At 40.7% G+C, this 16,924-nt stretch overlaps 1 protein-coding gene and 2 long non-coding RNA genes across 18 annotated transcripts in view; 2 read left to right on the top strand and 1 right to left on the bottom strand.

The window, feature by feature from the left end:
• rl (Mitogen-activated protein kinase rl) overlaps positions 1-16,924 on the bottom strand; it is a 554,163-nt gene that overhangs the window by 399,332 nt on the left and 137,907 nt on the right. Inside the window, exon 5 of one of the 14 annotated variants that reach the window (XM_070998784.1) lies at positions 3,817-3,939. The exons of the other annotated variants lie outside the window; for them this stretch is intronic. Within the exon in view, the coding sequence (XP_070854885.1) occupies positions 3,832-3,939 (108 nt within the window). The 3' untranslated portion in view covers positions 3,817-3,831. Of the gene's footprint in view, positions 1-3,816; positions 3,940-16,924 lie in introns of those variants that run through there. 14 annotated transcript variants of the gene reach the window in all.
• LOC118878629 (uncharacterized) lies at positions 753-2,987 on the top strand. 2 transcript variants are annotated; one of them, XR_011605505.1, is made up of 4 exons: positions 753-1,003; positions 2,464-2,634; positions 2,701-2,780; positions 2,835-2,987. It is a non-coding gene; the product is annotated as an uncharacterized lncRNA (long non-coding RNA). The 2 variants fall into 2 exon arrangements; XR_010655327.2 differs by lacking the exon at positions 753-1,003 and having other exon boundaries at positions 2,340-2,634.
• On the top strand, positions 4,909-7,123 carry LOC118878630 (uncharacterized). Of its 2 annotated transcripts, XR_011605277.1 has the most exons (4): positions 4,909-5,139; positions 6,600-6,770; positions 6,837-6,916; positions 6,971-7,122. It is a non-coding gene; the product is annotated as an uncharacterized lncRNA (long non-coding RNA). The 2 variants fall into 2 exon arrangements; XR_005015168.3 differs by lacking the exon at positions 4,909-5,139 and having other exon boundaries at positions 6,478-6,770; positions 6,971-7,123.

Below are 16,924 nucleotides of genomic sequence, written 5' to 3'. Positions count from 1 at the left end.
CGTTAAAATAGAATAATTTTAAATGGACATTTATATCAAGGGTCCCTTCTCAATATTGTAAAATATACTATTACATTTCCGACCCTTCATAGTTGTCAAGGATGAAGACAATAAGAGACGACATCGATCTTGTTGTGCTTTTTCCTTTTTTGTAAACTTTGCTTTAATTTTTGAATCTTCTTTTGACGAGACTAACAAAAAGTATTCAAATCTTAAAACAGTATATAGTTATAGCAGTTTATCTGAACTTTGTTCCCAATATTTATTGTTGGATGGATGTCATTACGGCGAACACGAGAGCGGCTGCTCACCCTGGGCAGGGCTCTCGCGAGGTGGTTTGGGTGTGTTGATAGTTTATTGTAGTATCTTTCCATGGTTTGCGCTATTTCATCTCTCACGGATTCAGATCTTTCTTAATGTTGTTGTTTTGAACGTACCTCGGTGCACCGGTGATGGTTCTGATGCTCTTCGACTGAGCTCTCTGCATTACTTCTACTCTGCTGTTACTGGAGCTCCCCCAGATTCGTTTTAGGACTGAGTTGTAGAGCAGTACCTTGTAGTCCAGACTAAGAAGAGAGCGGGAGTTTATAAGCCAGTGCAGGCTAACAGCCTTCAGCTTTAGGTGTGTTCTCTTGGCTTCAATGTGTCTGCGCCAAGTGAGTCGTCTGTCAAGGTGTACGCCAAGTTTCGTTTCATCGTTTGCTTAAGGCAGCACAGTATGTAAGCGTAGGGCAATCTCATCTGTTTTTATTCGCCAGTCGGCCAGCCATTTTTCAACAGCAACTAGGTGATCTGCTAGTTGCGCTGAAGATTTTGATCGACTAAGGACTGCAGTATCGTCAGCAAACGTAGACATAGTCAGTCACCCGCTCTTGGGAATGTCGGAAGTATAGAGGAGGTAATGTGTTGGGCCAAGAACACTGCCTTGAGGAACTCCAGCTTCGCTGTTATGGTCAGCAGATATGGTTTTCTTGCTTCTCACTGCGAATTTTCTATTGTAGAGGTATGCCTTTAGGAGTTTGTGAGTGCTGCTAGGAAGCATTAAAGTAATTTTATGCAGTAGGCCGTTAAGCCATACCCTGTCAAATGCCTGAAACACGTCCAAATATATGGCAGAACAGTATTCCCCGTTCTCAAATGCGGTTCAAATTTCCGAATTTCTTAGATATGGTACCAAACGGGTCAACAGTCACTTTTCAAAGAGCTTTGATAGGCATGATAGTAGGCTTATGGGTCTATAAGATGAGGCGGCTGTGTGTTCTTGTTCAGGCTTAGGTATCACTATAATGATCGACTTCTTCCACTTCGTAGCCGAATTGGGGCTGCGGTTACCTCCCGCGTAACTCCTGTTCGGCCGTAGGAAGCTTGCAACCCCCATTGGCTGAACACTTTTTGTGGCCAAAATTAATAACTTCAAGCAAAACCAAATATTTGAGTTCGGTTCTTATATTTATATTAGCAAATTAACAGAAAAAGGCGTGGCAACGCCCCTTTTTGGAGAAATGTCTTGTTATATCATAAAAAATAATATAAAACAAGGAAGAACGCTATAGTCGAGTACCTCGACTATCAGATACCCGTTACTCAGCTAAATGGAGATATGCAAGCAGCAAAGCGAGATTAAAATGCGCCACCTACCGGCGGTATACAGATTTAAGCGTTATGGGCGTTAGAGAGGGCGTGGCAAATTTTTGTTTGGACCAATCGATATGTATTGTCGAGACCAATACATTTCAGTTAAAATTTTTTATCTAGCATGAAAATTGTGGGCGTCACAGGTTTTCGCAGTTTGTGGCCGTTAAAGTGGGCGTGGCAAACTTTTTTTTTGGTCAATCGATACCCTTCAGTTCTGCAGTAGGGACGCGGTGACATGGCTCAAGGCAAAAAGCTTTTTTTGTTTTTTTTTTGTGCCTAAAACGCTGTGCCGCTGTTGACGTCAGCAGAGCAGTCGGCGCAGCGTAGAAGACTGCCCACGAAAACGATCGTGCAACAAAGAGAGGCAGATATTCGGATATTTCCCTCTCTTTCTTGTCTTATAATCTGCCTGCACTCCGCGCTCGCAGAGACAAATTTCGGCTGGTCCGTTATTTTTTTTTGCGTCTCTCCGTTATGTTCGGCTAGCGCTAATATTTCGGCGGAAAAATTTTCGTGGAGAAGCGACATGTGAATGTCCTAATATTTTAGGAGCATTATTGTGTATCAAAAAAAACAACTAATATTATTTTATAAAAGTAAACTATTTGATTATAGTAAAATTTAGTAAATTGAATTTACTTATAATGTTATACTTACTTATTATACATTCTTATTACAATATAATTTTTTAGTTAAGTTATAGAAATTTAGTCCTTTAAAATTGATTTAAGTATTTAAAACATTTAAGTATTAACATTTAAAAAAAAATCGTATTGTATTTTTTACTCAAGAAGTAAAAACTATATAGTCGGATATATTTCACTTTAGAAAGGGTATAGGTGCAGTGGCACGCGCCAACAGCGAAGAGAAAACAAAAGAAATCTAGTAAAGGGGTGAGAAGACTTGGTGCATTCTGTTTGAGTGATTGAAAGGGAAGCATCCATTTTAATGGTGCGTAGCAGAGTTACTTTAATCGTTTAGTTAATATAATAAAGCCAGGTAAGTGCTACATTAAGTTTAAGATGTTGTGCATTGATCTTAGTTTAAAGTACGTAAATTTTGAAGGTATTCAATGGGTTCCGTTAGCCGAAAGTGGATGACGAAATGTTTTGTGCCAATAAAAATTCTGCAACAAGCTATAAAAGGTAAATATACAATTAAACAAATAAAACGCATTTTTTAATCATATGTTTTTTCAGGAGCGTTGGCCAAGGATTCAGAGGACCCGGACAAAGGTTTAAGAACGGCGATGTCTAACGTTAAAAAAAAGCTTACGAAGCAAAAAAACAGAAACAATAATTGTACAATTTTTGAAAATCTAAATAGTACCATATAATTAAAATGAATTAAAATGAAATTAATTAAATTCTATATTTTTTTAATTGAAAACTTAAGGAAAAATTCTGATTTTCACAAGTGATTCACTTGGGACGTGTCCCTTGCAAGTGATTTCACAAGTGAAAACTCAAGGAAAAATTCTGATTTTCCCAAGTGATTCACTTGGGACGAGTCACCGGCACGTGACAGGCCATACGAAAAATGAGTATAAGGAACAAGTGAAATCCCGTAGGACTTCGAAAAATTTTCATTTGAATTTTCACTTGTGAAAATGCGGACATCCCATACAATTTTCTATATGGAGCGTCACTTGTTCTTCACTTGTGCACGAGGACATGTCCCAGGTGATTCCCAAGGTGATTCACAAGTGAAACTTTTTTTTTGGAACTGAAGGGTAGGTATTGATGAGAACATTACATTTTAGTTAAAATTTTTATTCTAGCATCAAAACTGTAGGAGCCACAGTTTTGGGCGGTTTGTGGGCGTTAGAGTGGGCGTGGCACTCTACTGAAACAAACTTGCGCTGCGCAGGAATCTCAGGAATCTGCGTGCCTAATCCCAGTATTGTAACTCTCATGGTTTCCGAGATCTCAGCGTTCATACGGACATGGCTAGATCGACTCGGCTAGTGATCCTGATCAAGAATATATATACTTTTTGGGGTCGGAAACGCTTCCTTCTGCCTGTTACATACTTTCCGACGAATCTAGTATACCCTTTTACTCTACGAGTAACGGGTATAAATAGATAAGAAAATACTTACCCTAAAAACAAAACTTAATATAGAGGTGTATATTTATACACGCCCACTTCAACGCCCACAAACCGCGAAAACCTGTGACGCCCACAATTTTCATGCTAGATAAAAAATTTTAACTGAAATGTATTGGTCTCGTCGATACCTATGTACTTCACTCCTCGCAATATCTGGTACAAGAAATAACAGATGTGATCATTACTCAGCCTCTGAAATAAATAAATATAAAGTAAGCAATTTATATTTTATTTCTTAAATTTTAGATTTATTCACCTTTAAAGGATTACCTTTTTCAAAATAATTTTTTCATTGTTAAGCTTATAGTTTAAATTCGTCAGAGAATGTTACGGGGTAATAGCCTGTTTAAAATGATGTAGGCACTTATACTACAGATGCGGCTTCTTAACGTTAAAATAGAATAATTTTAAATGGACATTTATATCAAGGGTCCCTTCTCAATATTGTAAAATATACTATTACATTTCCGACCCTTCATAGTTGTCAAGGATGAAGACAATAAGAGACGACATCGATCTTGTTGTGCTTTTTCCTTTTTTGTAAACTTTGCTTTAATTTTTGAATCTTCTTTTGACGAGACTAACAAAAAGTATTCAAATCTTAAAACAGTATATAGTTATAGCAGTTTATCTGAACTTTGTTCCCAATATTTATTGTTGGATGGATGTCATTACGGCGAACACGAGAGCGGCTGCTCACCCTGGGCAGGGCTCTCGCGAGGTGGTTTGGGTGTGTTGATAGTTTATTGTAGTATCTTTCCATGGTTTGCGCTATTTCATCTCTCACGGATTCAGATCTTTGTTAATGTTGTTGTTTTGAACGTACCTCGGTGCACCGGTGATGGTTCTGATGCTCTTCGACTGAGCTCTCTGCATTACTTCTACTCTGCTGTTACTGGAGCTCCCCCAGATTCGTTTTAGGACTGAGTTGTAGAGCAGTACCTTGTAGTCCAGACTAAGAAGAGAGCGGGAGTTTATAAGCCAGTGCAGGCTAACAGCCTTCAGCTTTAGGTGTGTTCTCTTGGCTTCAATGTCTCTGCGCCAAGTGAGTCGTCTGTCAAGGTGTACGCCAAGTTTCGTTTCATCGTTTGCTTAAGGCAGCACAGTATGTAAGCGTAGGGCAATCTCATCTGTTTTTATTCGCCAGTCGGCCAGCCATTTTTCAACAGCAACTAGGTGATCTGCTAGTTGCGCTGAAGATTTTGATCGACTAAGGACTGCAGTATCGTCAGCAAACGTAGACATAGTCAGTCACCCGCTCTTGGGAATGTCGGAAGTATAGAGGAGGTAATGTGTTGGGCCAAGAACACTGCCTTGAGGAACTCCAGCTTCGCTGTTATGGTCAGCAGATATGGTTTTCTTGCTTCTCACTGCGAATTTTCTATTGTAGAGGTATGCCTTTAGGAGTTTGTGAGTGCTGCTAGGAAGCATTAAAGTAATTTTATGCAGTAGGCCGTTAAGCCATACCCTGTCAAATGCCTGAAACACGTCCAAATATATGGCAGAACAGTATTCCCCGTTCTCAAATGCGGTTCAAATTTCCGAATTTCTTAGATATGGTACCAAACGGGTCAACAGTCACTTTTCAAAGAGCTTTGATAGGCATGATAGTAGGCTTATGGGTCTATAAGATGAGGCGGCTGTGTGTTCTTGTTCAGGCTTAGGTATCACTATAATGATCGACTTCTTCCACTTCGTAGCCGAATTGGGGCTGCGGTTACCTCCCGCGTAACTCCTGTTCGGCCGTAGGAAGCTTGCAACCCCCATTGGCTGAACACTTTTTGTGGCCAAAATTAATAACTTCAAGCAAAACCAAATATTTGAGTTCGGTTCTTATATTTATATTAGCAAATTAACAGAAAAAGGCGTGGCAACGCCCCTTTTTGGAGAAATGTCTTGTTATATCATAAAAAATAATATAAAACAAGGAAGAACGCTATAGTCGAGTACCTCGACTATCAGATACCCGTTACTCAGCTAAATGGAGATATGCAAGCAGCAAAGCGAGATTAAAATGCGCCACCTACCGGCGGTATACAGATTTAAGCGTTATGGGCGTTAGAGAGGGCGTGGCAAATTTTTGTTTGGACCAATCGATATGTATTGTCGAGACCAATACATTTCAGTTAAAATTTTTTATCTAGCATGAAAATTGTGGGCGTCACAGGTTTTCGCAGTTTGTGGCCGTTAAAGTGGGCGTGGCAAACTTTTTTTTTGGTCAATCGATACCCTTCAGTTCTGCAGTAGGGACGCGGTGACATGGCTCAAGGCAAAAAGCTTTTTTTGTTTTTTTTTTGTGCCTAAAACGCTGTGCCGCTGTTGACGTCAGCAGAGCAGTCGGCGCAGCGTAGAAGACTGCCCACGAAAACGATCGTGCAACAAAGAGAGGCAGATATTCGGATATTTCCCTCTCTTTCTTGTCTTATAATCTGCCTGCACTCCGCGCTCGCAGAGACAAATTTCGGCTGGTCCGTTATTTTTTTTTGCGTCTCTCCGTTATGTTCGGCTAGCGCTAATATTTCGGCGGAAAAATTTTCGTGGAGAAGCGACATGTGAATGTCCTAATATTTTAGGAGCATTATTGTGTATCAAAAAAAACAACTAATATTATTTTATAAAAGTAAACTATTTGATTATAGTAAAATTTAGTAAATTGAATTTACTTATAATGTTATACTTACTTATTATACATTCTTATTACAATATAATTTTTTAGTTAAGTTATAGAAATTTAGTCCTTTAAAATTGATTTAAGTATTTAAAACATTTAAGTATTAACATTTAAAAAAAAATCGTATTGTATTTTTTACTCAAGAAGTAAAAACTATATAGTCGGATATATTTCACTTTAGAAAGGGTATAGGTGCAGTGGCACGCGCCAACAGCGAAGAGAAAACAAAAGAAATCTAGTAAAGGGGTGAGAAGACTTGGTGCATTCTGTTTGAGTGATTGAAAGGGAAGCATCCATTTTAATGGTGCGTAGCAGAGTTACTTTAATCGTTTAGTTAATATAATAAAGCCAGGTAAGTGCTACATTAAGTTTAAGATGTTGTGCATTGATCTTAGTTTAAAGTACGTAAATTTTGAAGGTATTCAATGGGTTCCGTTAGCCGAAAGTGGATGACGAAATGTTTTGTGCCAATAAAAATTCTGCAACAAGCTATAAAAGGTAAATATACAATTAAACAAATAAAACGCATTTTTTAATCATATGTTTTTTCAGGAGCGTTGGCCAAGGATTCAGAGGACCCGGACAAAGGTTTAAGAACGGCGATGTCTAACGTTAAAAAAAAGCTTACGAAGCAAAAAAACAGAAACAATAATTGTACAATTTTTGAAAATCTAAATAGTACCATATAATTAAAATGAATTAAAATGAAATTAATTAAATTCTATATTTTTTTAATTGAAAACTTAAGGAAAAATTCTGATTTTCACAAGTGATTCACTTGGGACGTGTCCCTTGCAAGTGATTTCACAAGTGAAAACTCAAGGAAAAATTCTGATTTTCCCAAGTGATTCACTTGGGACGAGTCACCGGCACGTGACAGGCCATACGAAAAATGAGTATAAGGAACAAGTGAAATCCCGTAGGACTTCGAAAAATTTTCATTTGAATTTTCACTTGTGAAAATGCGGACATCCCATACAATTTTCTATATGGAGCGTCACTTGTTCTTCACTTGTGCACGAGGACATGTCCCAGGTGATTCCCAAGGTGATTCACAAGTGAAACTTTTTTTTTGGAACTGAAGGGTAGGTATTGATGAGAACATTACATTTTAGTTAAAATTTTTATTCTAGCATCAAAACTGTAGGAGCCACAGTTTTGGGCGGTTTGTGGGCGTTAGAGTGGGCGTGGCACTTTACTGAAACAAACTTGCGCTGCGCAGGAATCTCAGGAATCTGCGTGCCTAATCCCAGTATTGTAACTCTCATAGTTTCCGAGATCTCAGCGTTCATACGGACATGGCTAGATCGACTCGGCTAGTGATCCTGATCAAGAATATATATACTTTTTGGGGTCGGAAACGCTTCCTTCTGCCTGTTACATACTTTCCGACGAATCTAGTATACCCTTTTACTCTACGAGTAACGGGTATAAATAGATAAGAAAATACTTACCCTAAAAACAAAACTTAATATAGAGGTGTATATTTATACACGCCCACTTCAACGCCCACAAACCGCGAAAACCTGTGACGCCCACAATTTTCATGCTAGATAAAAAATTTTAACTGAAATGTATTGGTCTCGTCGATACCTATCGATTGATCCAAAAAAAAATTTGCCACGCCCACTCTAACGCCCATAACGCTTAAATCTGTATACCGCCGGTAGGTGGCGCATTTTAATCTCGCTTTGCTGCTTGCATATCTCCATATAGCTGAGTAACGGGTATCTGATAGTCGAGGTACTCGACTATAGCGTTCTTCCTTGTTTTGATTTGGATTTATATCGATATAATGAACACATATTTAAAAAAAAGGTGTGGCGCCGCCCATTTTTCACATGTTAAGAAGTGGTCTTTAAAAGCCCTCGATATTAACAATTATTAATATTATGGTATTGTAACATCTTCTTCGGTTTGTTTTTTCAATCCATCCTCATTAGCATCTGAACCAGCTATCGAAGCTATAAATCTATTAAATATGGCCTGCTCGTTCTCTCGCTTTGTCTGTCCAGAACTCCAAATCCAAAACAATTCTGAGTTGTCCAACCTGAGGTTGTGACCTAAAAAGGTAAATTGCGACGAAAGTGCGCAAAAGTGCACTTTAGGATATCATTCATATGAACAAGAACTGAACTACCGACAACACAATGTAAATATTAAGGTGAAACTAGGTGAAACTCACTTTATATCTCTATTCAAAGTTAGTTTTTATTTTAAATTTGTACACGTAAAGCGACTATAAAAAACACTCAATTACAGGGACAACACAGACAAATCCAACTAGTGACGACCACAAACATAAAGTACAAGCCGCAATCTTTCGATGCCATTATAACTTGTTTGGTAAAAACTTAGTTTGGTGCCTTATTTTTATAATTTTAAACCGACTCTTTTTTTCACAAAGTAGCTTTCGTGCGCTCGTGACACCGAACAGCTGTTTTAACAGCAGATATTTTAGCAGATCGTGACTCTGTTTCTGTTACGTAACATTGAAGTCTGAAGTTTTTCCAACACTTTGACGTCATTAGATTTTAATATTAACGACTTTCAAAAAATGGATTTTTGGTCAGCCAGCCTATAGTGCAGCTATAGGAAATAGTGAGCTGTTTTCAAAGAGAATGCCGCATCAGCTCCCCCTTTTTAAAAGCGATTACGGTGGCATGTGTAGAATGCTTTACAATTTATTCCAGCTACAACCCCAAACTCGTTTCATAGAGTACCGTTCATCCTAGTTTCCGTTGTATAAATTCTCATCTTGGCTCAATCAGTAGATGTCCTTCCAGTGGATCTAAACTGGTGATGCAGTGTAGTATAGAAGGATGAAGAAAGCACCCATACTCCACCCTGCGGGCATCTAAGGATCGCTCAGCATACATGGGCTCTGCCACCCATTACCCCATCTGCACAGGCTACTAAGGAAGCTTATACCCACAAGCAAGCGTGACAACACGTGCTTAATTCTGAATTTCGACGCCAACGCTCACGATCATCAGAGCGGCAGCGCTGACACAAAGGAACGGGTTGAGTTATTTTTTAATTTCATCCTCACATTTGATCTCCTGCTTGGTAACACAGGAATGAGCCCACCTTCATAACAAAAAATCGTATCTCACTCTTTTCTCTAACTCCAATGTGGGAATGGTAAGTCCTGACGGAATCTGGGGAAACACTCCTTCTCTGAACACCGCTATCAGCTTTCGAAACATTTGGAAACCGAATCTTTATGTCAATATGCTAGGCCAGAGACTCCAACACCCGTATCTTCAAATATGTCCAACCAAATTAAACTCGCCGCCATCTCCACCAGGGCTTGCAATCCACTTGTTACGCCGCGGGACAAGGAGATAATGAGCACTTGTTGCATGGGGACGTTTTGATGGTATAACGATGGTCTCGTCGCGATAACTTGACGATGGCTACTGAGATACCGGACAACGGGCGATACGAGAGCTGCGCTGAGGGTGATCTAACGTGCTGCTAGTTGAGATAGTGTAGTTGAGGTAGTAAACTGCGGAGTTATAAGTTGCGTTGACAACTGATTTATTCTTAAATAGATACATGCTTATATACTAGCTGGATTACAAGGAAGTGTACTGCAATTAATAGTGAAATAAAATTCTAGAGTAGGTCAGTGAACTTTAATTATGTTAACAGCTGGCACTGCAATATGTGTAGACCGCATTACGGTTGAATATCGAGTCGTTTTTGAGACTACTACTTGAAAAACGGGGTTCTGAGAAAAACGCGTTTGAAAGTTCAAGTTCTCCTTTAAGCGTTCTGCAGGGAATTTCTACTGAGCGCTGTACCTTTTCAGAGATATTGAATATTAAAAATAAAATTAAAAATTAAAATTGCTTCAATCAGTTACCGAAACTATCGGAAAACGAACTGGAATCTATATCTAAACACCCTTGGCAGACTCATCCCAGAGACTCCTACACCAACACCCGTAGCTTCGATAAATTCGAACCTAAACAACTGTGAAGGTACCTTTACCAGGGCCTTGGAAAAATCATGTTCGATCTACGCAACCAGGGGACCCAGAAAAGTTGGCAACCATGGGGGTAGTATGAATTTGCAGCCCTTAGGAAAAGCGCCCGCCAGTTTTTAATCAAGCCAAATCACATAACACTGAGGACGCCTGGCAACTATACAAAGCCAGTCTCGCAGCCTGACATAGAGGAGACTTCCGAGGCATCCTGACTCAGGAAATCCTATCCAGAACTCCATCCAACGTATGATACAGTAAGCGCTTTGATAACTCATGGACTACCTTCAGCAAGGAGTCGCTAGAAGTCCTTTCTGATGTCCACTTCTCAGGTTGGCCATGTGGCATAGCGGACACAGTGACCCCAAGCGCGTCGGGTAGCAGCAAGGTGGTGTTCATCCCAAAAACTGGTAAACCCAGTTTATGTTTAAAAAGTTGGAAAGACTAATATATTTTCATATTTGAAACCGCTTCTTACTGTCCGCTTTCTCCGGCGCGCAACCCGCTTACAGGAAGAGTAAATCTACCGAAACAGGATAGTCACGGTCGTATGAAAGTCGCTCCTTGCAGCCTTCTTAGACCTAGAGGGAGCTTTTAACAAGATTCTGTCAGAAACCTGACTAACTGACTTGGATGTTGACCAACACATAGAGCAAGTGCAGGACCGTTGAGGGGACGCTGTAGTAGAGGCCACAGTAAGGCGATGTACTCTCAATCCGCCCTTGGCAATGCGAACGCCAAGTTGGAGCTCTTGCCATTGTCAGGAAAACCCGAAATCAGCTAACAATTTCTTTCCACACTCTAATTGCCTCCAAGGAAGAATGACATGCAGGGCTCCCGGCACCCCCACACCTAGGAGAGGAGGAGCCTACTCCGAACATCTCATTTAGACTCCCTGACCACTGCAGCGTCTTCCAAGCGGGAATTGTGACCGTTAAGGAAGCTCTGCTTTATCTTCGACCCTGCATCTACTCGGACAGTAAGGCAGCACTTTGTTCGCTCGATCAACTATCATTAAACTTCAAATCTGTGATCGACTGTCGCAAATCTCTTACCTAGATGGCGGAACAGCCACCTCTCTGTAGCAACCTAATATGGCAGCAGCGCCAACAGAAGCTTGCCAGCTGACTTAAAAGAATGGTACGGCAACACTCGGGGGATTTATCGGCAAGAATCAGCGAGCGACACACGTGTCTTGATAATATTAATAAACTTTGTAGTGCTTAATCTCAATAAAACTTTAATGGCAAACATACTTCGCCATAGTGGTGACCCCGAAAAGTAAAATCATAGTAAAAGTTACTTATTGTACGAAATTGACACACACGTTCACAATTAAGAATTTGCGCACTGAATGAACAGACGCCACTTCGATTTGCGAAAAATAAAAGGTAGGCGGCTAAATTTCGACGAAGCAAGCGATCGCTCCGATTTTCCATTCATCATGCCAGATTTAAGTCCTGATTTAACTGCTCAAGTCCGAGATCTGCAGCAGCAACTCGAGGCACTTCGGACAAATGCACCTGGCAACCGGGATGAGACTACTCGCACACACACACACGTACGACTGTCCACTTGCCAAAATTTGCACATAGCAACCCTCAACTATGGTTTGCGCAAGTGGAGCGGTCATTTCGATTGCACCAGATTATCGACGACACCGACAAGTTCGACCTTGTGACCCTTCACCTGGAGGAGGATGTAGTTTTGGGATTGGAAGACTTAGTCATTCGACCACCCAACGAAAACAAGTACGTAGCAATTAAAAATCGTTTACTACAAAAATTTGCGGAATCTCCAGAATCGAAACTACGCCGACTTCAGCAGGGTGGAGGTACATCTGGTCTAAAACCATCTGAGATCCTGGCCAACATGCGACGACTAGCTCCGGACCCGGGCAGCGAGAACATCATTCTCACTCTTTTCCTGGCAGAGATGCCGGCGTCAATTTGCCCCACTGTTACAGTCTGGGAAGAGACGGACTTGGATAAGCTCGCTAAGATCGCAGACAAGATGCTCGAAGCGGTAAACCACAACGCCACTTTTGCGATCAGCACGAATACCTCGACTGCAGCGGCCCCACCTGTTTGCGCATCTTCCACCGAAGACCCCTGGAAAAAGATCAACGACAACTTGCGTTCGCTATCACAAAAGTTTGCCGTATTGCAAAAGGATGTCAAACGTCTCCAATTCCAAGGACGCTCACGCTCATCGAGTGGCCATGTACAAACTGCAAATTCGAATCAACAGGCATCTGGGCCTAAAGAGAAGCTTTGCTTCTACCACGACCGATTTGGGGAAAATACTCAAAAGTGCCGCCCACCATGTTCCCGCTCCTCGTCGTTAAACTAAAGGAGCTGTCGCCCGACACGATGGTCGGCGGCAGCACGAATATAACCAGCGAGCCCACAGGTCAGCCAGCTGTTCCACAGGAGCAGCGCCTACACATCACCGATCGCATATCTCACATCCGCTTCCTCGTTGATTCGGGATCTGTGGTTTCCGTCATACCACGAACGCTGGTTAGACAAAAAACTACTCTGAGCGATTTGGCACTGTACGCAGCGAACCAGACAGTCATTCATACTTATGGAAAATACGTCACTCAGCTGAACTCGGATCTTCGCCGAAACTTTACATGGCCGTTCATTATCGCTGACGTGCACACAGCTATTATTGGGGCCGACTTTTTAAGCAAATTCCAATTGCTCATTGATCTTAAAAACCAACGCTTGATCGACTCAGTTACTGGACTATCGACACCAGCATGTCTTGCACAAGCGAAACACATATCAGTTTCCACAGTGCAGTGTATGTCCAAATTTCAAAAACTCCTAAGTGAATTTGTCGACGTGACAAAGCCATCGATAAAAGCAGCTACGCAACACGACGTGCGTCACTACATTGAAACAAAAGGAATACCTGTTGCTGATAGACCACGACGCCTCTCTGGTGAAAAACTTGTCACTGCCAAGAGAGAAATAAACTTCTTGATTGAGCAAGGCATATGTCTCGCCCGTCAAAAAGTCCTTGGTCCAGCCCGTTACATATGGTTACCAAAAACGACGGTGGCTGGCGGGCATGAGGAGATTATCGAGAACTAAATTCAATTACCATACCAGATCGCTACCCAATCGCCCATATACACGACTTCGCGGAACAACTGCAAGGAAAGAAGATTTTTTCAACCGTCGATTTGGTTAAAGCATACTACCAAATTCCCATGGCAGAAAACGATATACAAAAAACAGCGGTGTGCTCTCCTTTTGGACTCTGAGTTTCAATACATGTCGTTTGGGTTAAAAAACGCGACTCAAACATTTCAACGCTTTATGGACAACATCTTTCAAGGCATGGACTTCGTTTATTGCTACATGACGACATACTTATAACGTCGCATTCCATCGTTGAACACGAAGAACATCTTCGGGCTGTCTTGCAAGTACTTCAGAAACATGGCCCAAGCATCAATCTGACCAAATGCCAGTTTGCGCAATCTCAAGTAAACTTTCTCAGCTATACGATCAACGAATTTGGAATTAAACCACCCAACGAACGCACAGATGCCATTCTTAATTATGCACGCCCTGAAACCATAAGCCAACTTGGTCGTTTCTTGGGCGTTATAAATTACTATCGCAGATGTTTGGCTCGATCATCACACATTCAAGCACCGCTCACTGAGTTGCTAAAGGATGTTAAAAAAAATTATCAACGTAAAATTGATTGCACATCAGAGCTCCATTCAAGCTTGCAAACACAGCATAGCAGACGCAGCCCTCTTGTCTTTTCCCGCACCAAAATCTGAACTTCAGCTGGTTTGCGATGCTTCCGATTTCGCAAGCGGAGCAGTTTTGGAGCAGCGTACACACGGAAATTGGCAACCTCTAGGATTTTTCTCAAAGAAGCTGAGCAACACGGAGAAAAATTACTCAACGTACGACCGAGAGCTGCTCGCTATCTTCGAATCCATTAAATATTTCAAACACCTTGTTGATGGACGCATTTTTGTCACCAGAACGGATCACAAGCCGCTCGTGTACGCATTTCAGCAGCGACCAGAGAAAGCATCACCGAGACAGCTACGACATTTGGCTTACATCTCTCAATTCTGCACGACTATTGTGCATGTGAAAGATTATGCTCTATAACAATGCCGACTGTCATCAAATTATCGCAAATTGAAGAGGAGCAAGCGTCAGATCCTGAACTGGTATACCTCTTAAAAGGAACCACATCTTTAAATCTTCAAAGGGTTCAATTTGATGACAGCATCTCACTCTACCGCGATGTTTCTACAGGGAGCGTTCGTCCTTATGTACCCAAATCTTTGCGCAATGCTGTTTTCGTTCGTTCACGGTTAGTCTCATCCCAGTGGTCGGTGAACAGTTCGTCAAGTGCGCCAAAAGTTTGTATGGCCCTCGATGAATAAAAATGTCCTCGACTTTGGCAACCTAATATGGCAGCAGCGCCAACAGAAGCTTGCCAGGTGACCTTAAAGAATGTTGTGGCAACACTCGGGGGATTTTTCGGCAAGAATCAGCGAGCGACACACGTGTCTTGATAATATTAATAAACTTAATCTCAATAAAACTTTAATGGCAAACATACTTCGCCATATCTCTCACTCCTCCACTTTTGGACATAGAGAGATAATAGGAGGCTGTCGGCCGATGGAATGGCCAGTACGGGAACTACCCCCGCTCTTTCTAAGGAGATGAAATAAGTTGACTTATACTGAGAGACTTTTTTAATCTCGTAGCAAACGAGAAAACTTACTTCTAACAAAACATCGCGAAAGTTCTGGCCACAACGGATGCCGAAGCGCTCTATAGAACAATACACCCTCCACAAACCAGAGCACGCCCAAGCCATAAGGGCTATCACGGGTCATTGGATAACTGGTTGGTGATTTACGCAGTCAGACTCTTGATACCCCATAATGACCTCTGTCAAAGCTGCAGAGATAATGACGAAGAGGAGAGGAGGATACAACACCTCTTCTACCACTGACCAGCTCTAAGTGCCGGAGACCTAAATACGGTCTCCCAAAAGCTTCATCCAAAGGTCAGGCAGACAATCCGCGTTCACTAACCACTCATAATCAAACTAGTACTCTCCTCTTAAGCATAGGGGAGGAGAAGTGGTGAACCAAGCGTTATAAATTATAATTGGAAGTTGGGAGCACCAGAACCAGCTGTTTTAGTGTGACTTAGGATTACTGCGCTCCATTGCCTCTTTTCTACACCTTTGCATGTGTAGCACATCGACTGACTATTGGCTTTATTGGCTTTATTTAAGAAAAATTTAAGCTTTTTTATGCTGAGTCGCCACCATACATGTGTTCATTCAAAAGTGTTTTTATGCAGTTGGCCAAATAAAAAGCACAAGTAAAATAGGTGGAACAAAATGAAATATTTTAAATATTTTAACAAAAATGTTTCTGATATAAACGTCAAGCTTTTTCGTTCGTGTTCATACTATCTAAGTATAGTATACGAAACAGCTCTTCATTACGGTTTAAGAATTGCAGATAAAATTATTCGGATAATTAATTGGAAAATATTAGGATAATAATTAGTCTTCATTATTTTTGATCATACTCTCGTCTACTTCGAAATATGGCGTTTATTGTTTTACAATCACGAATAAAATTATATTATTATTATTTTTAATATAATTGTATCATATAGCTTACATAGGAAGAATTTCAAAATTAATGCCAAAATAATATAAAAATCGTTATATTTCGATAACATTATCTTAATTTTTCTGTGATTATTTTTTAATTTTCTAAAAATCGGAATGCTTTGTATACACATTGATTGATGAAAAGACAACTAGATATTGTGGACCCTATTCATAGCTTCATTAAATAAATTTTCCGTTTTTTATTTTTTTTTACGAAGTAAGCGTTTCCGACCCCATAAATTATATATATTCTTGATCAGGTTCACTACCCGAGTCGATCTAGCCATGTCCGTCTGTCCGTCCGGACGAACGCTGAGATCTCGGAAACTGTAAAAGCTAGGCTATTGGGATTTGGTATGCAGATTCCTGAGCTTTTTACGCAGCGAAAGTTTGTTTTAGCAGCGTGCCACGCCCACTTTAACGCCCACAAACCGCCCAAAACTGTGGCTCCTACAGTTTTAATGCTAGAGTAAAAATGTTAACTGAAATGAATTGTTCTTATCAATACTTATCGATTGACCCAAAAAAAAGTTTGCCACGCCCACTTTAACGACTTTAACGATCTGTCACATAACCATATATTGAGATCAGGGGTATGTGGCGCATTTCAGTCTCGCTTTGCTGCTTGTATATCTTCATTTCCGTTTTGTTCTTTTAGCTGAGAAACGGGTATCTGATAGTCGAGGTACTCGACTATAGCGTTCTTCCTTGTTTAATACTACTACTTCAGAAAACATAAAAATAAATGATTATATATAGTAGTAGTAGAAATAGTATTGGTAGTTCTTTATAAAAGTTAGTTTTAAAATGGTAATTTAGTTTAA

Source organism: Drosophila suzukii (genome assembly GCF_043229965.1).
Source record: "Drosophila suzukii chromosome 2 unlocalized genomic scaffold, CBGP_Dsuzu_IsoJpt1.0 scf_2c, whole genome shotgun sequence".
NCBI classification, from domain to species: Eukaryota; Metazoa; Arthropoda; class Insecta; order Diptera; family Drosophilidae; genus Drosophila; species Drosophila suzukii.
Note: the sequence above shows the minus strand (reverse complement) of the source record. Positions and strands in the feature narration are given on the sequence as shown.